This window comes from Leishmania martiniquensis, chromosome 30, assembly GCF_017916325.1.
Source record: "Leishmania martiniquensis isolate LSCM1 chromosome 30, whole genome shotgun sequence".
In the NCBI taxonomy this organism is placed as follows: Eukaryota; Euglenozoa; class Kinetoplastea; order Trypanosomatida; family Trypanosomatidae; genus Leishmania; species Leishmania martiniquensis.
The window spans coordinates 1,139,817-1,158,723 of record NC_090165.1 but is presented as its reverse complement, the minus strand read 5'-3'; the positions used below and the strand labels follow the sequence as shown (position 1 = coordinate 1,158,723).

Below are 18,907 nucleotides of genomic sequence, written 5' to 3'. Positions count from 1 at the left end.
CGGCGTGGCTGCCGGCGTACTGGGGTGTGGGGCGAGGCGTACACAGCGAGGGGCGAGCGGGCGCTGGGCCAGGGGCTGCGCTGCGGTGACGGAGTCGGCGCCTTGCGGAAAGACGCGCCTGCCGCTGCCTTGAGTGACGCGATGTGCGTCTGGTGCGCTGGCTTCGGAGCGGAGCTGAATTCACGTTGTGCGGCAGAGAAGGAAGCCCTCGAAAACGACAGAAACCGGTGCGCTTTACAACTGCCCTTTTCGCTTCTCTGTGAGGGCGCGCTGCGCGGCTGTAACGCCCAAGGTTCCTGTCTGTCGGTCATAGGAGCACGTAGCATTTACCAATGAGCACTGGAAGCGACTCCTGCTTGCGCGCCACTTTGAGAAACGTATCAGAATAGACGGAGAAGAAAGAGCGGCTGAGACGCTTGTTTTTTCTTCCGCTTTCTGCTTTTGCTTTTCTATCTCAGTCTTTGCCGCACCCTCTCTCCTCCCCCTTTCCATCTCTCTTCGGGTGTGCGTGGCCGACGAAGCGTTTTCAAAAACGGTGCGCTCAGTCTCTCAAGTCTCCCTCGTCATTTCTTCCATCGTTCGCGGACAAGAGAGGGAAGTACAGAAGACAAGCACAAAACACGTGGAAGCTGCGGCGAGCACTTCTGCCAGCTCCCGCCACCCCCCTCCCTACTCACCTCTCTCCACGGTTGCCATTAACACCAGCATAGGAGGTTCAAGTGAATTTCCCATTTCCGCTGCGTTCTTTCTCGCCCCCTTGCTCACGTACAGCCCTCATTCGTCCTTAGCGCTGCCCCTAAACGCGCAGCGTTTCCGCCGACGCTGTTGCGTCTCTGTGACAAGAAGACAAAAGTGCATAGCGACTCGAAATGAGCTTTAGCGAAGCACGAGCGGAGCGGCTGCGCCGCGTGAACCGCTACAAAGCGGTGCAAGCCGAGCTTGCTCGACAGAAAGAGGAGGAAAACTTTGCTGCCATGCGCTCAGCCAAGTTAAAGACAGCGGCCGTTGACGAGGCCCTCGCCGCCGAGCTGGCTGAGCAGCAGCGACTCGAGATGAAGGACGCGAAGATGCTGCAGCTGGTGTGTGACTACCCGGAAGTTCGGTCGCTAGAGAGTCAGCTAAAGGGCGCTTATCTCCGCAAGAGTCGTGCAGAACAGGTGACTGACCGCAGCGCCGCAAAGGCACAGGAGGCGGAGGAGCGGCGGATGTACATGGATTACCTCGCTGAGCAGGATCGGCTTGCCAAGGCAGAGGAGGAGAAGAAGCACCAGGAAGAAATGGAGCGCTTTCGTCGCCATCAGGCAGAGCAGCTAGAGATCATCCGCCAGCACCGCTTGGCCGCCGTTGAGGAAGCGAAACAGCGTGAACAGGAGCGCATCGCTGTAGACGCCGTTGTGGCCCGAGTGCAGGAGCAAGACTTTCTAGAAACCCTTGCCCGTCGCGACCGGCAGCGTCGGATCATGGAGGAGAAAGACGAGTTCTGCCGCATCCGCGCTTCTTTGAAGAAGGCAGAGCAGGAGCGGGAGGCCAAGGAAGAGGCAGCGATTCGCGCCTACCTCGCCGAGCAAGCCCGTAGACGAGAGATGAACGAGAAGATGGCGCGCGAGCGGGGCGCCGTGAAGGCCCGCATACTGGAAGAGCAGGGCCGCCGCATCGCCGAGGAGGAGGCCAAGAAGCGTGAACTGGAGACACTGCTTCAGGAGTACTACGAGGAGGAGCGGCTGACGAAGGAGCAGATGTTGATCGAGGCAGAGCGGGCAAGCCGTGAGCGCATGGCAGCCGCAGTGACGCGCGAAAACCAGCACCTCATCGAGCAGCGCCGTCTCGCCAAAGAAGCGGAGATGGCCGAAGAAGCGCGCTTCCGGCAGGAGACAATCGATAAGATAGCCGCTGAGGTGAAGCTGCAGGCCCTCAACCGCCAGAAGCAAGCACAGATGAAGCAGCAGCACATCTTGGAAGCGCAACAGCGTCTCGAGGAGCGCCGACGCCTAAAGGAGCAGGAGAAGGAGCTAGAGCGCAGAGTAGAGGAGCAGGACCGCAAGCGAGAGGAGCAGATCCAAGAGTATATCCGACGCGCTCGAGCGCAGCTGCTGGCGGAGCACCTGCCCAAGCTAGGGTCGTACGCACCTGTACATGCCATGCGGGACGAGGAGAAGGTACAATTCTTGCCCCAGATCAGAGCTGCAGGCGCTGCGCCGCGGGCCCACTAACAGACACTCCGCCTTTTGTGGTTGTTGGGACCATCTGCTGCTTTTGTGCTTGCCTCCTCTCCTCCGCTCCCTCGATGATTTCCGCATATTAAAGATGAAGGTGTGTGGGTGGTGGCGGGCGGTGAGGCGTCGAGGGTGCAGCTGGCGGGTAGCACCACCTCACATGTACATATAATGCTGCTGCTGCTGCTGTTGCCGTTGCTGCGGAGGCTCCCTTTTATAGACTTCCTGGAGGATGCACATGTATCTGCCTTGTCCTCTCTGTGGGTGTTGAAAGTTGTGTGTGGGCTCCAGCCGTGGTGTCACGGGCCCGCCGCGTGCACCTGTCCTTTCCCTTTGCCTGCGCTCGCTAATACTGAAGGCACAGGCGCAAAGATCGCAGGCGCGCACCATCGACAGTGCCAGATGAGCCGAAGCTGACTGCACCGATGATGGACTTGTCTACCGGTCTGTGGCGCCGAGCCGCCTTCCCCACCTCGCAGCCGCCCTGTGCATCGCAACACGCGACGACAAGAGCTGCTTGGCAGCGACTGTGTCATGCCAAGGAGCTTGAGTGCTGTGCAGAGGGGGTGACAGGAGGCCGCCCCTGCCCAGCTGCGTCCGCGCACCGGTCTTCGCGATGAATTCGTGCAGCGGCGGGGTGACTGGCCGTGGCAGCAGACAGCGCGTATGGTGTGCCGCCTGCTACTGCGATAGCACTGTGGTGCCCCCCGCCCCTGCCAGAGCAGCTGCCTTCGCTTGTTTTCGCCTTGAGAGCGCTTAGCCTGGCCTTGCGCCCCACGTGCGACGGGCGACTCGCGGACCGCTCTGCGCATGCCTCAGACCTCGCCTCCGCTCTATGGTCTTGCACGCTGCGGTGCTATGGTGCACCTCCCACGTGTGCCGCACGAGTCGACCGCGGCGGGTGTCTATTGGTGCTTCTCTGCGCTCCATCAGGGCGAAGGTATAGGGGCCCCTTGCGCGTGGCGCACCCTCTGCTGTCAGAGGCGTGCGGACATCGGTGGAGGCGGAGCGCCCCTGGCTGCCGCTGGGCCATGGCAGCGTCCCGCCTCCCGCGGCGCGTGCGGGGGCCCGGCAGCGTGCCGAGGGCGCCGCGAACAGGACAGTTGGGCGCTGCAGCCCGGCACGCGAGAAGCTCCCGCCAGCGTGTCGTGGGGTGCCGCGGCTTGAGGGGACCGAGGGCGGACGGCGGCGCGCAGGCAGGGCGCGGGGGCTGCGAGGGAGCTGGCCTGCCGCACCCTGGGGCAGGACCGTGGAGGCGGGCCCCCGCCTGGACGACGGCGTGCAGCTCACTTGCTCAGGCCCGCCTGGGGCAGGCGGCACACCGCGCAGCCGAAGGGGGAGGCCAGCAAGTGGCCGCCAGGCGCACGGCCTGGGCGTGACGGTGGCGGTACCGGCAGCGGGTAAGCTGTGGTTGTGAGCGTATGCATCTGCTGATGCGTTCGACACGGAAGGGACACATGAAAGAGAAGTGCATTAGCGGGTGGTAGTGTGTACTCTCACCTCTGCGTGCGTGTATCTCCACCAATTTTTGTGCACTGAATGGCGGTGAGGATGCTGGAGACAGTGCTTTTTTTTTTTCGTGCTTCTCCTTGTGCTGGCCATCGGCCCGGCGGGGACTACAGGCAGCCTGCCCAGAGCCGGGGCCGTGTCGCCTCCTCCCCCCTGCAAGGGAGGATTGTGGCACGCGGCGGCGACGAGCATCTGCGCGCCGTCGCTTTGATACCCTCCTTTTTTTTCTCGCCTCGTTCGTGGCGATTCTTGTGCAGGTATCTCACCACTTCCTCTTGTATCCACTGAGGTGGATGGCTTTTTGCACGTACACACCTCTCACGTGAGCGGTCTCGCGCCCTATGTAATCCTTCGTGTTCTCCTTCCAGGTCCTTGCTTGTGAGGGGTGGTGGTGGCCGCATTGTGTTGAAACGGTCAAGTCATCAGCGGCTGTTTTCGTGATAGTATCCGCTGGAGTGCTGACTCTCTCTCCTCAGGCTGTGCCGCTTCGCCAAGTATGCCCGCATCACATTGCAAACGGAAGCGCTTTACGGCTCTCCCATGCAATTTCTGTGATTCATGTCATCTACCACGCTGTCTCTTTCGCTCGCTCTCTTTTTTTTTGATCGATAGTGCTCGTTCGGTCCGTGCTTCGACGACGTTCGCCGGCCACGCTGGTGCATGCCGCAACAAGGCAGTGAAGGCAGCAGCTTTCAGGTTCTATCTGTGCCCAGAAGGGGGGTTGCACCTCCCGTCGCTTCCCACCCTGCTTTTTCTCATTCTATGGGAGGGTGGGGGGAGTGAAACGCACATTGCACTTGTCCCTTCAGGGAAGTGAGTGTGTGTGTGTGCATCTCTGATGGTCTGTTCATTTTTCGGACTGTTCATCTCTCGCATTGCTGTGGTCACTTCCTCATCTATCCATGCGAGGCCAGGAAAAAATATGGAAGGCGGCGCCGCTGCCGCAGTCCTTTCATGCTTCCCTTGAGGCGGGCAACTGGCTGCGTGCACTGCAAATCTATCAGCGCCACCCATACCACACCCCACCCGCAGATACGTTTGACCTCTTAAAGGCTGTCATGCACTTCACTGGCGTCGGTGTGGAGGATATCAAGGCACGTTTTAATGAGAAGCTGCGCCTTTCCGCCAGCTTACAGCGCCGCAAGTTTGAGGAGGTCGAGTGGTCGCTGTTTTGGGAGGCGCTGAACAAAGGAGATGGTAAGATGATTAGCGCTGCCCTGATGGGGGCCTCCGTGAGTGGCGCCAGCCAGCAGATCGGTATGGCGGAGGCGTGTGCGGTGCTGCTGAAAGGGGCGGGACCGGAGTGGCACACACGCCTCGTGGACGACTTGCCTTTCTCTACAGTCACCCGATGCAATCTCCTGCACGCCGCCCTTGCAGAGAAGCGCCCTGACGTGGCAGCGGAGATGCTCAGCCACGCGCGTGTGGTCCGCGCTGATTTGAACAGCTTGTGGCCGCTCATGTCTCAGTGTACCTGGGAGGAGGTGCTGAGGATGATCTCAGCTTGCCCAAAGAACGCGGTGCCCTATAACAAGGTGCTCCCTTTCATTCTGAAGGACGGCTGCAGCTTGCAGACACTCTCCGAACATCTCGAGCATGCCCGGGTTTTGGGGGACGCGGACGTGGTTGCGCCGCTGCTGGCGTACGCGGTGGAGATGGGAAACTGGTCATACGTGGAGCGTTGCGTGGACCACTTGGTCGACATTGGCAAGATCACCCCCTCTGCCCGTGATGCCTTTGGTCACTTGTGTAAACTCCATGGGCCAAAACGTGTCTGCCAGCGTCTGCTCGAGCACCATGTGTCGCTCTGCGACATGACCATCGAAGATTTGGAGTCCCTTCGGTTTTGAGGACAGGGTGGGGGACGGGGAACAGGATGCGGTGGCGGCGACGAAAAGGCATGGGCCGGTGTGAGCGAGATGGGCGTGGCGCCACCCTCTATCCTATTCAGGTGCGAACAACCCTCATGCGTAACGGTGCACGGGCGCTCGACTGCTATGCCGCTGCAATGCCGCTGTTGGCCCTTCTCGCCCCTTTTCGTTTTGCTCTTCCCCCTTCCCCCATCCCTCTCCCAAGCCGCTGGCTGGTGCGAGATGGATAGATCGCGCGGAGGAGACTGAAAGAGGGCTCACAGTTTGGGTTGACAGCGGCGTTGACGGCAGCGCGTTTTTTCTTTTTTTTTTGATCCCGTTTCATTGATGAATGCTTCGTAGCGAGTGGGGAGCAGTGCGCCCCGCAGAAGTTGGGGAACTGCTATACACACTCGAAGGCCAGAATGGGCACGAAGCTCCGTGCCGTGGAGAATGGAGTGGCGTTGACTGGAAGGGCAGGGGTGGTGAAAAGAGAGCGCGAATGGAAAGATGTGCGTCTGGGCACTGAATGGGCTAAATGACCAGTCAAGGCTGCGGTGCTGTGTGCGTGCCCTCGGCCATTGGCGTATTTCTCGACCTCCCCTTTCCCTCCGCGCGGGGCCGATTTCCGTCATCTCTTTCGCATGCAACTTCAACCTCGATACGGAGCGAGAGAGGGGCGTGAGTAGGGGAGAGCAGGGGAGGGGGGAGAAGCTCGCTCTCGCTGTTGCTCCCCATTTCTCAATATCTGCTGTCCATTCGAAGACGTCCGTTATGGCCAGATGAGCTTTTACTGCGCCTAGGAAGCGGAACAACAGAAGAAAACACACACGAGAAGAAAGACGGCCATAAGGCATGACTCTGTGAGGGATCGACGGTGGCCATCGTGCACCCGCCCTCAGACGCAGCGGAAAATGAAATCGAGGCGCCGCTCCGCTGCTGGACACACCTTTGGCCTTCTCCACGCGAAGAATTAACTTGCGACCACATACGGGGCATGAATACCAATCTGGGGGGCGTGACAGTCTCCCCGCGCTCCGCACCGATGCTTGGCTTGCCGCTCCTCGCGCCTGTGTGCTTCCACGTAGCGCGCTCCCCTTTGCCGTCTTGCCATGCTTCGTTTACGTCCTCTCATCCATATTCCACGTTGGCACCTGTTTCTTTTCCTCGTCTCCTGCCTCTCTCCAAATGCGCACTGACATGACCAGCATGGCAAGTGTCTTTCCTGCGCGCTTCCGCTGCCAGAGTATACCTTTTTTTACGTTTGCACCTTCCTACCCCGCCCGTGTAGTTGTTCCCCTCCCCCTCCCCCCCACACACTGTTTTCCGTTTGGCTTTCGCGCGGCGTTGCTGCTGCAGCCGAACAGCACACACACACACAGACACAACCTTTCCTAACCTGTTACAGCCCATATTAGGGGAGAAGAATTTCGGTGGCGCGTCGGTGTGTAATTGAATCCTCTTCACAATGGCCGCGCTCAAGTTGCTGCTCTCGCTTTGCTTGGTCGCTGTGGTGGCGACAACGTGCCTCGCGCAGTTGGTGGAGGAAGCGGAAATGAATCCGCATCCGCTGTTGTTTGTGTCAAAGACAACATCGAGCGACGATATCGTCCTTGGCGCCTCTGTCGAGGTCGTAGTAACAGTGACGAACTACGGCCAGAATCCCGCCTTCGACGTGCAAGTGTCTGACGAGCAGGAGGACGGCACGCTGCAGAGCATGTCAATCGCATCCCTCCCCTACGGCGCGTCGGAGACGATGCGTTACACTGTGACTCCCAGGGCACTGGGCAACTACGCCGTCTCCGTCGCTGAGGTAACGTACAATGTGGAGCAGGGCAATCCTGAGACGTCCCGCAAGGCTTTCAGCAACATGATCCGCGAGGGGGAGGCGTATTACTACGGCGAGGGTGTTGACGACGAGAGCTTCCGTGGCGTCATCTCCGTCCTCACCCGAGACCGCTACGAGCGCCTGCACGCGCGCTACATTAAGGAGTCGACTGCCTACATCTTCCTAGGCGCGATCCCGGCACTTTTTCCTTACGTGCTCTACCGCGTGAAGCAGAGCGAAGTGGACACGCTGCTCCGCCACCGCAAGGCCAGTAGGTAGGTGCCTTGCCGCTGGTCTAGGGCAAAGGTAGCTAAACAGTCCGCATGCATTCGCATGCGCCGTCACAAGCAACTAGTGGCCGCCTCCTCTTTTGCCTCGTGGCCCCTGTGACGAGGGAAGGGAGGGAAAAGGGGAGGGGGAGGCTGGCGCCGAACGGAGGACCGGTGGCGGGCTCGAGGGAATTACCAGCCATCACTCTCATTGCTCACCTCGACGCTGTGATGCGTCCCTCTTCCCTTCACCATCGCTGCTCAGCTCCCTACGTGGCCGCTCTCACGACCGTGAAGGTGGACGAAAACAACAAACGAGAAGAGTGCGAAAGTGATGCTCTTTTGGGCTTTTATTGATAGCGTATCCTTTGCGCACTTTTCCTTTCACGTGGGCCGAGTTGCTGTGCCTGACGTCTGACGTCGTCGCCCACTGCGCGGGCAAACGTCAGCCGTTTTTGGCGAGTCCCACTCTTCCGTTGCCCCCCGCCCTCTTCTTCACCCAACGGTATGCGTCGTGTGCGCAAGGCTCGCCCTTCTTACTCTGCCACGTTTTTTTTTCGGGGCTCTTCTTGATCTCGTTGTGAGCCTTGCGACTCTTCGATTACTCGCACACCGACGATCCGTCAAGGATGGCGTTCGCCTTTCCCTCAAGTCCTACGTCGGGCGCACGCACTCTCATGTGTGCGTGTGTGTGTGTGTGCTATGGCGTTTTTGTGGTGTATGCCCCTCATTTACCCCCTCCTCTCCCTTTCCATCGCCTGCGTCTGCGGAGTGGTGCATGGCCAGCCGAGCATGCCTGTCGCTTGTGAGCTCTTTTTCTGCGTGAGTCGGTGTTTTTTCTGCCGTTTCTTTTTTTTTTTTCGCATTCGTGCGTGTCAGACGAAGCGGCGCATTGAGGGGGCGGGCGGAGGGGGATAGGCGGCATAAGAAGAAAACTGAGAGGCATGCGGCCAAAGTGAAGTCGACGGTAGCGCACATACGTGTCAGACTGCGCATGTGCGTGTGCTCGCTATTCGGCTCTCATCTCCACTCTTACGGTTTGGCCCATCGCTTTTCTTTCTCCACCCTGTTCTCTCTGGTGGCGTAAGTGACTCTAACCGCACACGCAAGAGGTCTTTTAAAGAGCGGCGAGCGAAAAAGAGAGAGCTGGAGTGTTCTCATGCGCGCAGCACTGGAGGCGGCATCGGTGCGTGCTTCTCTTTTCCATGGCCCTAAGCGCAAGAGATGCAGTGGGCGCTCTCGGCGGCACGCACGGGTGAGGCCTCCCCCCTGCTCGCTCGGTCCATCCCCGATGCTCAGCAGTCACACAAGTTGCGGGGGCGCGGAGGTGGGAGGGCGGCCATCAACCTCTCAATCTCTGTTGCCACTCAAACTCCGTCTAGCCAGTGGGGAGATCTCTGCGCTGGCGGCTCTGTCTCTGCCCCTTTCCCCCTTTGCCCGCCCTCTGCCTCCCTCCCGCCGATGGCCCTCGCTGACTTTCCATTTGCCTCTTTATACCTCAGCAGCAGGAGCCCCTAACGCACACCGGCAGCAGTGTGTCAGCAGCTCTCCGGAGTGCGCACAGCACACATTCTGCACCCCCTCCGCCCCCTGCCTTTTCTCGCCCGCTCTTTCTGTCGCAGGACCCCCTACGTCAAACTGCAGCTCAGCAAGTCGCCATGCAGCGCTGATCTCCTCTGCCTTCTTCCAACCTCTCGTTCTCACCACTGCTTCAACCTTCTCGCCTTGCTCGCTCTCCGTTCCCATCACTGTGCTCGACCCATTCGCATTTCGTCTCATTAGCGCACCTCCTGTACCTTAAGTGCATTCGTTCATTGTATGTGTGTGTGTGCCCTGCCCGCTTCAGCACAAGACATCCACGAGAAGACATTAGTGATTACATTCAGCTCTTGACTCGCATGTGCTGACAGTTTCCTGTACGCTCTAGCAAGTCCAAAGTAGGCACGGTGCTCACTCTTACGCCTCTCTTCAGCCTATCCGAAGTCCACAGAAAAAGATGTCTGAGTCACTCATGATGAACGAGGAGGACAGCTTCGCCACCGTCGTCCTGCTCTCCGAAGACTTGAACGAGTCCTCCCCATGCGATCATTTAGCGGAAAGCTTCGCTTCGATCACGAGCTCTCTTGGCCCTCAGTGCACGTCGTGCTCCGACAGCTTCACCGTCAAAGGAGGCGAGGCACTCTTCGAGTCCGAGGAAGAGCTCAGCGAGGAGGCGGATGAGACACCGGCCGAGGTGGCGGAGCGGATGTGCCAGGAGCGGCGTAATCGTCTTCTACACGGTCCCAGCCGCGCAAACCGCAGCCACGACCGGCAGAGCATTCTTTCAGCTCGCCAGAACCAACTGAACGAGTTCATTCTTCGCGAAACGAAGGAGGCGACCGTAAGCCGCCAGGATCACCATATTATGCTGCGCCAGCTCATCAGCGCGGCTTACTTCCGCGACCCGAACCGTGTCGCGAACCGCCCGCAGTGGCGCCGCATTATGGCAGCCATCGGCAAGGAGTACTACGGCTCAAAGGCCATCTTCTCCCTCTCCCCTGACCCGTACGACAGCGTTGTGGCGAAGCTGTCGTCCATGATGATCTGGGACGAGGAGATCCGTCACTGGTCATACGGCTACTGCGACTCGGAGATGACCCGCCGCCGCAACGCGCAGGTCGAGACGTTGAAGAAGCTGCAGGCGAGCGGCAAGCTCTTCCTGTAGACGGCAGGCTTCATTTCACTCACGTATCGGCCTTTATTTCCCTCCCTCCTGAGTGGTATCATGAAGGATAACATGCATGCAAAGCGCCCGAACATCAAGCCATCCGAGCACCCGCCCAGTGGCATACACGCTCACACGCACACAGAAGCACATATACACACAGTGTGCAGGTACACTGGAAGACACCGAGGAGGACTCTCTCTCTCACACTCCGCCCTCTGCGCAAAACTGCATGCGTGGGGGTGAGACACATGCGCTCATGTGCTCGTAGCAGAGAAAGTGGGATGCACACGTGTGTTCTTGTGGTGCGCCTTGAATATCTCTGCGTATGGTCGCCGAAGTGCAGAGTGCTGCAGCTGGTGCGCGTGAAATTCGCTTTCAATCCTGAGCACACTATATGTTTACGCGGAGGGCGCACGTGCATTCCAGTAAGCGACTGCGCTTGTTCATGTGCTAGCTTTTTTCTTTCATCTTATTTTCACGCTTGCGAGCGCGTTGACGAGTGTCTGTGTCGTGCAGAGAATGCCGACGGGAGCGGCTTTGTCGTTCCCACCGCTTGATCTAAAGCGCACCAGTGCCGTCATTCCTCCATACAGGTGCATTTTCTCTCTATTCTGTGCCTCTCTCTATTTTGTTTCGTTGTTGGCTGCTGGCGCTGAAGGAGATTTCGGCTTCGTATCGCGTTCAGTGCTGTGATGGCGGAGCGCGTTTGTTTGCGTGATAGAGCCTTTCGCTGACTTTTTTACGCCCTGCTCGTGTGAACCGCCCAGCCGTTTCACACCAATGCCCGCCCGCGCAGAGGTGAGGGCGCGTGCATCGAGGAGAGCGCAGCGGCATTGTGTGTGTGTGCGAGGGGGAAGAGGAACGTTTCCTGAAGACTCAGAAGAAAACGTGTGCGAAAGCCAAACTCTCTTAGGAGTAGAGATGCAAAGAAGGCAAACGAGCGCACGCGCGCTCACCACGATTCCCGTTCATCGCCGGGCTGTGTGCCTGGCGATTAGAGAAAGCGGAAGACAGAACGTGTGAAAGTGGAAAAAAGAAAAAGTAATTGACACACACAGACAGACAGACAGACGCACGCGCCAGAAAAAAAAAGAATTCAATCGAAAAGGCAGTCAAGTAGCCACACGGACACAACGAGAGGGAACAAAACATCTGTGCTCGAGCGTTTCTTTTGTTCGAAAAAATTTTAAGTTCTCACCCATACCCGCACGCCCGCTCGTACACCCCCCCCTCAACGTGCCTTTTTGCTTGATTTCCGCTTCCACGCTGAGCGAAGCACAGAACGAGGGAGGAAACGCAAACAAGGACATCAGACAGCTCTGCTCCTCGAGGGTGGGTCAGCGAGGAAAGTAAGCAGCAGCAGCATGGAGAATAAAAGTTTCGTGGAAAGAAAAAAAAGAGGCGAGGCGAGGCGGGGTGGGGGTGCAAGCCGAGGCGTTCATCCGTAAGTTTCGCTTGCCCTCATAGAGAAAGTGAAGCCGAGGCTGAGGTCGCATCTGTGAGAAGCAGCAGGCAGCTCTTTTTTTTCTTTGTTGCTTGACGAAACACAAAACAGCAGCCACAGCAATTCAAAAAAATACTTCCGCGCACAACACGGAAAAGGCGCAAGGCTTCGCTAAACCTGCGCGCAAACGTCGGCAGCACGGCAATGAAAGGAAGGAAGGCGCCTTTTTACATTGTACAGGTGCATGTGCACGCGTCCGTACATGTTTGCTGCTGCGCCGGATGTGAGGAACGCTTTCGACTCTGTTGATGCCAAAGAAGATGGAAGAAGACAACCCCCAAAGAAAAAAAGAAGGGGAAGGCCACTGGTATCTTACGCACGCGGGAAAGAAGAGGAGGCCACATGAGGGCTGCTGCGGGGTGGCCGTCTCTCGTGTCAGCTACTTTACCGGCATTTCCTTCTTTGGTAGCCAGCTTTTTTTCTGAGGTTGACTGGTCTTTGTGGTTGCGTTGTACGTGCGGCTCTCTCTCCTGTGGTGAGGGGACAAGGTCCGTGGAGCACATCGACTCATCATACGTATCGTAGTGAAAGAGTGATTATGCTGCTTTCTTAAACGGTAGATATGGACACACGCCTTCGCAGCTGCCTGCGCAGAGGCGCACGTCTTCTTCCCATGATGTTCTCTCGATACAGTTGAACCTTTGACGCTGAATCCTCCCGCTAGTCTGCTTGATTTCTTTCGCCTGTAGTTGTTGCCTTGTTTCGACGGTCACAGTATTTGCCTGTGCGTGTTTGGGTGCGTTGGCGGTGCTCTACTCCGTTTCCTTTTTTTTTCCTCTTTCCTCGTTGGAGACGCGACCGTTTTCGCTTTCTTCTTATTGTCCTATGCCACGAGTCATTTTTGGAGTGTGCGTGCACCGAGGCATTCAGGGCCCCGTACCCACTCTATGCGAAAGCGAAGAGACTGCAGCGCCCCCCTGTTGTATGCTTGCGCGCCCTTTGTGTTGGCAGACAGCTCTGTGCTGGCCGCGGTGCCGACGAAGCGTGTGACGATGATCACGCTCGTACCAGCTGGTTAGGACTCGTGCCGACAACTCAACAACTACACTCGCCAGCGTATAGTGGTTCATTTACTCGTCGTAGAAGAACTCCTTGAAGAAAACCATTTTGGAGAGAGTGCTCGCGCCCTTCGTTTTCTTTGCACTTTCTGTGTTGGCGCTCCCACGCCTTCTCTTCCCCCCTTTTCCTTTGCCTTGCTGTGCGCGGAGGGGGACGAGGGGGAGGGGCGGTGTCGCCCTTCCAAAGGCATAAACGGATGCACATAAGCCCTCAAGGAGGAAAACATATATGAAATGGGGGGTCGCACGTGTACGCCGATAGAAGTTGAGACACTTCTGTTTGTTTTCCTCCCCTTCCTGCTCGAGTGAGAGGTGGTCGGCATTATATGTGCGGCTATCCCATCGCATGCGGAGCAAGAGAGGGAACAGTGAGAGGGAGATGGAGAAAGCGAGAAATGAGGTGCTGGGGTGACGCTGCTGGCAAATGTGACGTGGTGGTGGTGGTGGTCAACGACGTCATGGAGAGCGTCGGAGGACATGAACGCACAGAAATGGGAAGGAAGGGAAATGGAGAGGGGCGTGCAGAGAAGCGCTCGTTTCCCCCCCCGCGTGTCGAAAAAAGACGCGCAGCTCATGCGAGTGTGCACGCGGGTCAAAGGCAGAAGCCCAGCATAGCTGCGGAAGGGAGAAGAGCGATAGTATCGAGAAAAGCAAAAGTGCCGTCTTCTTTTTTGTCATCTGTGCATGCGCGCTGGTCTGCTGGGCGGTTTCGCAAGCACTCATCCGGCTTTCCCTCTTTCCATTCGTTTCATATTCGGCTCTATTTATGCTGGTGTTTCTCAGGGGTCTCTCTGATCATGCGTCTCTCTTGCTCCACCATATGCGAGCCTCTCCTTCCACCATCTTTCCCTTCTCTTCCGACCTTTCTCATGTCTCCCATTCTGTACGTTGTGTTCGGTCGTTCTTTTCGTCATGCTCCACTTCTTCTTCTTTTTTGTCTTCGCCTTTGTCGTGTGTGTGTCTCTCCTTGCTCCTTTGCCGTCCACTCACATTTTTTTCTCATCACCCTTGTTTCGCGCGCACGTGCTCCGCTCGTGATCATGGCAGCTGAGCGGTCTCAATTCGTGTCCCTTTCGGTTATATGCATGTGTCGCGCTCGTTCATGTGTGTAAATCAAAGGACCGGCATCTTCTGACGCCTCTTTTTTTCTTCTTTTATCGCTATGCTTTTGCGTCTCCCTCCGACTTCCCCCCCTCCCCCCTCCATAGCATTCCTTTAGGGGTAGTTCCCTCTGCGTTCCTGTTTGCGTGCTGTCCTCCTCCCATGCCCCTCACCTCCACCGCGCTTCTCCCTCTTTCTCTCGCATTCAGCATCCCTCCTTCGGTCACTCCCTTTTCTCCATGCTCTCCATGCCCTTTTTTTTAGGGGGAGGGGGCAAGGTATGCTTGGATACGCGTGTGGGCGTGCAAGAGCTCACGTCGGTGTTGATGGAGAGGGCGAGGAGCTGCGTTCATATGAGGCGTAGAGGGGGGGCAAGCGGCATATACCATCTGCCGCTGTCGCTGTCGCTGTCGCCTCTGACGACGTGGAGACGCATACATCGTTGAAGAGAGGGTATAGGAGAAGGAGCTGAGCGATGGGGGACATGCTGAATCGCCACATGTGCCCTTCTATGGGGGCGCCTGTGTGTGCTGTTTGTGTGGGCGCCACCCTCTCGGTCATGCTCTTGTTGTTGCCGTTCGCCTACTTAGATGCAAGTTGACCACGGCTCTGCTCCTTACTTCAGTGCTTCAGCAAAGCCTTTTCGTGTCCCTTTGACCCGCATCTCTTCTCTTTTGCTCGTTTGTCTGTCGAGGTTTACGTCTCAGATCCCCCTCCCTTTTTGAAGCGGCATTGCTCGTCCTGCTTCTTCTTTTTTCTTCTTTTTTTGGCCCTTCACCTTTCTCGCTTCTCCCTTGTCCGCCTCATCGCGCCCTTGTCACACGGCTTTCCCCTCCCCGGTAATCTTGCGTGTACGAAGCTTCCCTATGCATTCGTGACAATGGTAAAGAGGGCGCATACATCATGAGCTGAGACATCCCTCCTTTCTTCGCATTGTGTGCAGCTTGTATGCCAGCATTCGGCGTCGTTCGAAGCCTTCCATCCAAACGCTCCATTCCCCTCGCTCCCCCTTCTTGCGTACATGCCTATGTCGGACATACCGCTTACCGCTGCTCTATCATCGGTGTGCAGGCTTACACATAACCAGTCGCCCGCTTAGATGCTGGAGCTTGCACGGTGTTTCGCAGTCATAACGGGTAGTTGGAGAGGGGGGCAGCAGGGGGAACTGTCCTGGGCAACGCTGGCGATGCGCTCGTCCACTCATTCGAATAGGTGAAAGGATACACAGTAGAGCTTGACGCACTCGACGTGTGGAGCTTTTGTTGAACGAATGGGCAGCGCTTTTTTTTATTCAGTGTGCCCATTTCCTTCCATGCAGTGAACGTCGCACCCGACTCCACCCCTCTCGGCGCGCCACAGGCACGCATCGTGCCTCGCGAGGCAGCGGCAGGCGCGTCTTTCCGCAAGGCGCCGACTCCGTCACCGCAGCGCAGCCCCTGACCCAGCGCCCGCTCGCCCCTCGCTGTGTACGCCTTGCCCCACACCCCAGTACGCCGGCAGCCACGCCGCGCATCCCTCTCGAGGTGGCGCAGGCTCCCCGCACCGACAGGCAGCGAGGGCCGCTTGGGATACGCTCGAGCGACGCCCACACGCTGCCCCGTCATGCGGATCGTGCAAGCGGCTTCACTGCCGCAGGTCGCTCCGACCCCGCCCCTCCTAGCACCCGGCCGCCGGCATCAGCAGCGCGATGCGCTGCTCTGACCCCCCCCGCCCTACGGCGCAGCTGCCTGGCCCTGCGTCCTCACCGACACGCCACGCACCGAGGGGTGCCGCATGGGAGAGAAATGAGAGAACTTCAGCAGCCACAAAGCCGCCGGGCATGACGGGCGTCGATCGACAAAAACAGAAGTTGGCGCCCGGGAGTGGCGCAGCCTTTTGCCATACTATTTTTTTGTCGTTTTCTTTTTTTGTAGGTCTGGTGACTTTTGTTGTGCGCTTAGGGTGCTCTCGCGAGTCGAATGGCTCGATGAAGAGAGGCACCGCCTCTCCATCGGTTGAAGTGCGGCCTGTTGGGGTCGCGCTGCAGCCCCAGTGGCCTCTCTCGTGGTACCCGCTCAACGTGCCGATAGGCTTATGCGGCTGTTTTTCGTTTGCTCGTCACCCCTATACCGTTTCTCTTTTCCTTTTGGCTTTCATACCGTCTGCCTCCTTCCGCCCGCTCGTTCGGCGCCACCGATGCGGTTCTCAGTGGCGGAGACGCAACGGCACACCGCAAAGACTCACACAGAGGCCGACGCAACCCGCGGATAATGCCCATGGGCGCATGATGCTGCGAGAGAAGGAATAACAAACGCGGGGGAACGAGACTGAAGAGGCAATCTGACTGCAAGGTAGTGAGAAACAGCCCTCTGTTCTTGTCTTCGAACGAAAGACTCAGCGCTCTCTTCCTCGTCTTTTCGATTCCTGCGAATGTCTCCGTCACCTTTTTCTCTCCTTGGGCTGCCCTGATGTGAGGGACTGAATCGCTCGACTCACTCCCTGAGGCGCAAGACTGCTTTCCTTTCGTGTTTTTTTTCGGTCCCCTTTCCGTTTTCATTTCTCATTCGGCGTGCTCTGCGGCGCTGCTGTGTGTTTCCGTTTGTTGAAAAGGTAAAGGGCGCTGGAGCTTGCCCTCTAGCTGTACGTGAGCTTGTGTGTCTACAGTGTGCTCTTCGCCACCTGATCTGGAAAGAATGCGCACACGCACACGCGACAACACACTCCTACTCCCTACGGCAAGCTCGATGGAGGAAGGTGTCGAAAATAGGGAGTCGCCTATGGCTTGTGGCGTGTTGAAAGATTCTTTTTATCGCTTGCGTCGTTCTCTCTCGCTCTTTGACGTTCGCGCGTCGAGAGTCCCGTGTGTGCGTGAGTGCATTCTGTCACGCGCTGAAAAAGAGTGTTTCACTGATTGTATTTTCGATTGTGGGTGCTGGCTTCGTCTTTTCTTTGCTTTCCTTATTTTGCTTGCGTTTGCGATATTGAATCTCCGATTTTTGCGTCTCTCTCCGCTTCCTCTGCATCTCCCGAGAGCTTTAGCCTTCCACACGATGGATGGCATGTGCTTACGTGCCTCCGTTCCCTTCTGTCGGTGCAGACTCGGGGCGCTCGTGAAAAAGGGGAAAGAGAAGTGAGCTGTAGGATGAAGAGACAGCAATGACGGTAGGCAGCGTGTGGCAGAAATGGAATCTTAGTATGAATCGGCTGCACGTACCCATCGACAATCGAGGCAAACGTACATGGAGAAGCACATGCTCCTCTTCCCCCTCGTAAGGTCTAGCTCGCACGTCAGCGCGGATGTGCTCCAGCCTATGCGTACCGCATGTGTGCTGATGGGAGAGGGCACGGTGTAGATGAGGAAAAAAAAAGATGCTGTTACAGCTCAGCCTTCTCTTTTATTTCCTCAATCTGTAACCTTTTTCTTTCTGGCGAGTGGGTGGGTGGGGATGACGCGGGGTGGGTGGGGATGACGCGGGGTGGGTGGGGGGAGGGGGGGGTACACGCACCTGTGCTTCAGCAGCTTATCGTCTCAGTACGCATGCAGACTCCCTCCGCTCTGTTCGCGCCCGTTAACCCATTTCCCACTCTTTCATTCCCCTTGTGGCGCAACCAGTGAGACTGAGTTGGGAGGCCTCTGCCATGTATTCGACCTCCTCTCTGTTTCGCGCGTCCGTGCGTGTGTGTGTGGGCGTGTGTGCCTTTTCTCTTTTCGACGCCAAAGCATCGCCCAATAGAATCTCGTCTCTCCCAACTGCGCGCTCTCTCTCTCGTTCCGCTTTTTCCCTTTCGTCAGCGCTTGTGTGTGTGTGCTGCTCTCAGCTTTTTCTTCCTGCCTTGTACTATTGCAGGAGACCAGGAGCGCAAGCGTGCGAGTCACTGCTCTGTTTCCATGCGTGTGCTTCTGGACTCGTGCGTTTCACCCCTTTCTCTTCCTTCCCTTCATTTTTTTTTAAATCCTGTTCGGCATGTATGTGCGCTTATCGTTATCTTTTCTTGTACAATCGCGTATTCTCGTCTTAGCCCGGCTTGCTATGTTGTCATAGCAGCTGCTGGCTGTCGTTGCCTTGGATGAGTCTTGTGCCTTTGAGTAACATATATAGATATTATATATATATATTTGCATACATATATACCCTAATGTTACGACTGTACCCCTCTGTCTCTTTCCTTTTGCTTTTTTTTTTCGCTCTGTTTTCGTTTCCATGCACGCCCGACATGCGCCTCTTTGTAACCGTCGTTTTCCTCTTTCCTTTATCGTTGGGGGCACGCCACCCGGTCGCGGTGTCTGTCGCCACAGCAGAGACGACGGTGCGTACCTCTTTTTGTTTCATAGCGTTTCTCGTTTTAGTGCCTTGCGGCTCCCTTCTGTGTGACGAGCGTCCTCCCTCTTCCCTCTTCTCTCACTCCTGTTTCTTTTCACTGTTTTTTATTTTTCACCCCTTTCCGCTTTCTCTCTCGGCGCTCCCCTGGTGTTTTTCTGAGCGTGTGCGTGTGAGTGTGCTGGTGGTCCTCCCTTTCACGCCCTCCTCGGCTTAGGAAATGCGCTTACCTCTCCGTTCCTTTCGCTCTCTCTTCCTCGCCTTCGGCGTCCTCGCTGCATCTCTTCATGTGTACGCTTTAGGGTGCCTCCCGTCCCCGGCCCTCACCGTCTTTTCATCGAAGCCTGACAAGGAGGTCTGTTGACAAGAATTGAGAGAAGAACAGCCGTAAGAAAGGAAGCAGAGACCAGTGAGCCACTAAAGCCGAGAGATGCTGAAGACATCTGCAGCAGCTGCAGCGGCCGCGTATCGCCAAAGATACGCGCATACAAGCTGGTGGCTCTCTCCCCTCGATCGATGGGGTTGAGCACCGCAACACAACAGCGGATGTGTTCAACATTGAAACAAAAG

At 57.3% G+C, this 18,907-nt stretch overlaps 4 protein-coding genes across 4 annotated transcripts; all 4 read left to right on the top strand.

The window, feature by feature from the left end:
- Positions 1 to 869: 869 nt before the first annotated feature.
- On the top strand, positions 870 to 2,210 carry LSCM1_03941 (uncharacterized protein; the record flags this gene model as incomplete). Its single annotated transcript, XM_067321471.1, has 1 exon — positions 870 to 2,210. One exon carries the CDS (start codon positions 870 to 872, stop codon positions 2,208 to 2,210), a length of 1,341 nt encoding a protein of 446 aa, XP_067176839.1.
- Positions 2,211 to 4,624: 2,414 nt separating this feature from the next.
- LSCM1_03940 (uncharacterized protein) lies at positions 4,625 to 5,572 on the top strand (the record flags this gene model as incomplete). Its single annotated transcript, XM_067321470.1, has 1 exon — positions 4,625 to 5,572. One exon carries the CDS (start codon positions 4,625 to 4,627, stop codon positions 5,570 to 5,572), a length of 948 nt encoding a protein of 315 aa, XP_067176838.1.
- Positions 5,573 to 7,040: 1,468 nt separating this feature from the next.
- On the top strand, positions 7,041 to 7,679 carry LSCM1_03939 (uncharacterized protein; the record flags this gene model as incomplete). The annotated part of the gene is made up of 1 exon (XM_067321469.1): positions 7,041 to 7,679. One exon carries the CDS (start codon positions 7,041 to 7,043, stop codon positions 7,677 to 7,679), a length of 639 nt encoding a protein of 212 aa, XP_067176837.1.
- A 1,986-nt stretch (positions 7,680 to 9,665) lies between these two features.
- LSCM1_03938 (uncharacterized protein) lies at positions 9,666 to 10,373 on the top strand (the record flags this gene model as incomplete). The annotated part of the gene is made up of 1 exon (XM_067321468.1): positions 9,666 to 10,373. One exon carries the CDS (start codon positions 9,666 to 9,668, stop codon positions 10,371 to 10,373), a length of 708 nt encoding a protein of 235 aa, XP_067176836.1.
- Positions 10,374 to 18,907: the final 8,534 nt, after the last annotated feature.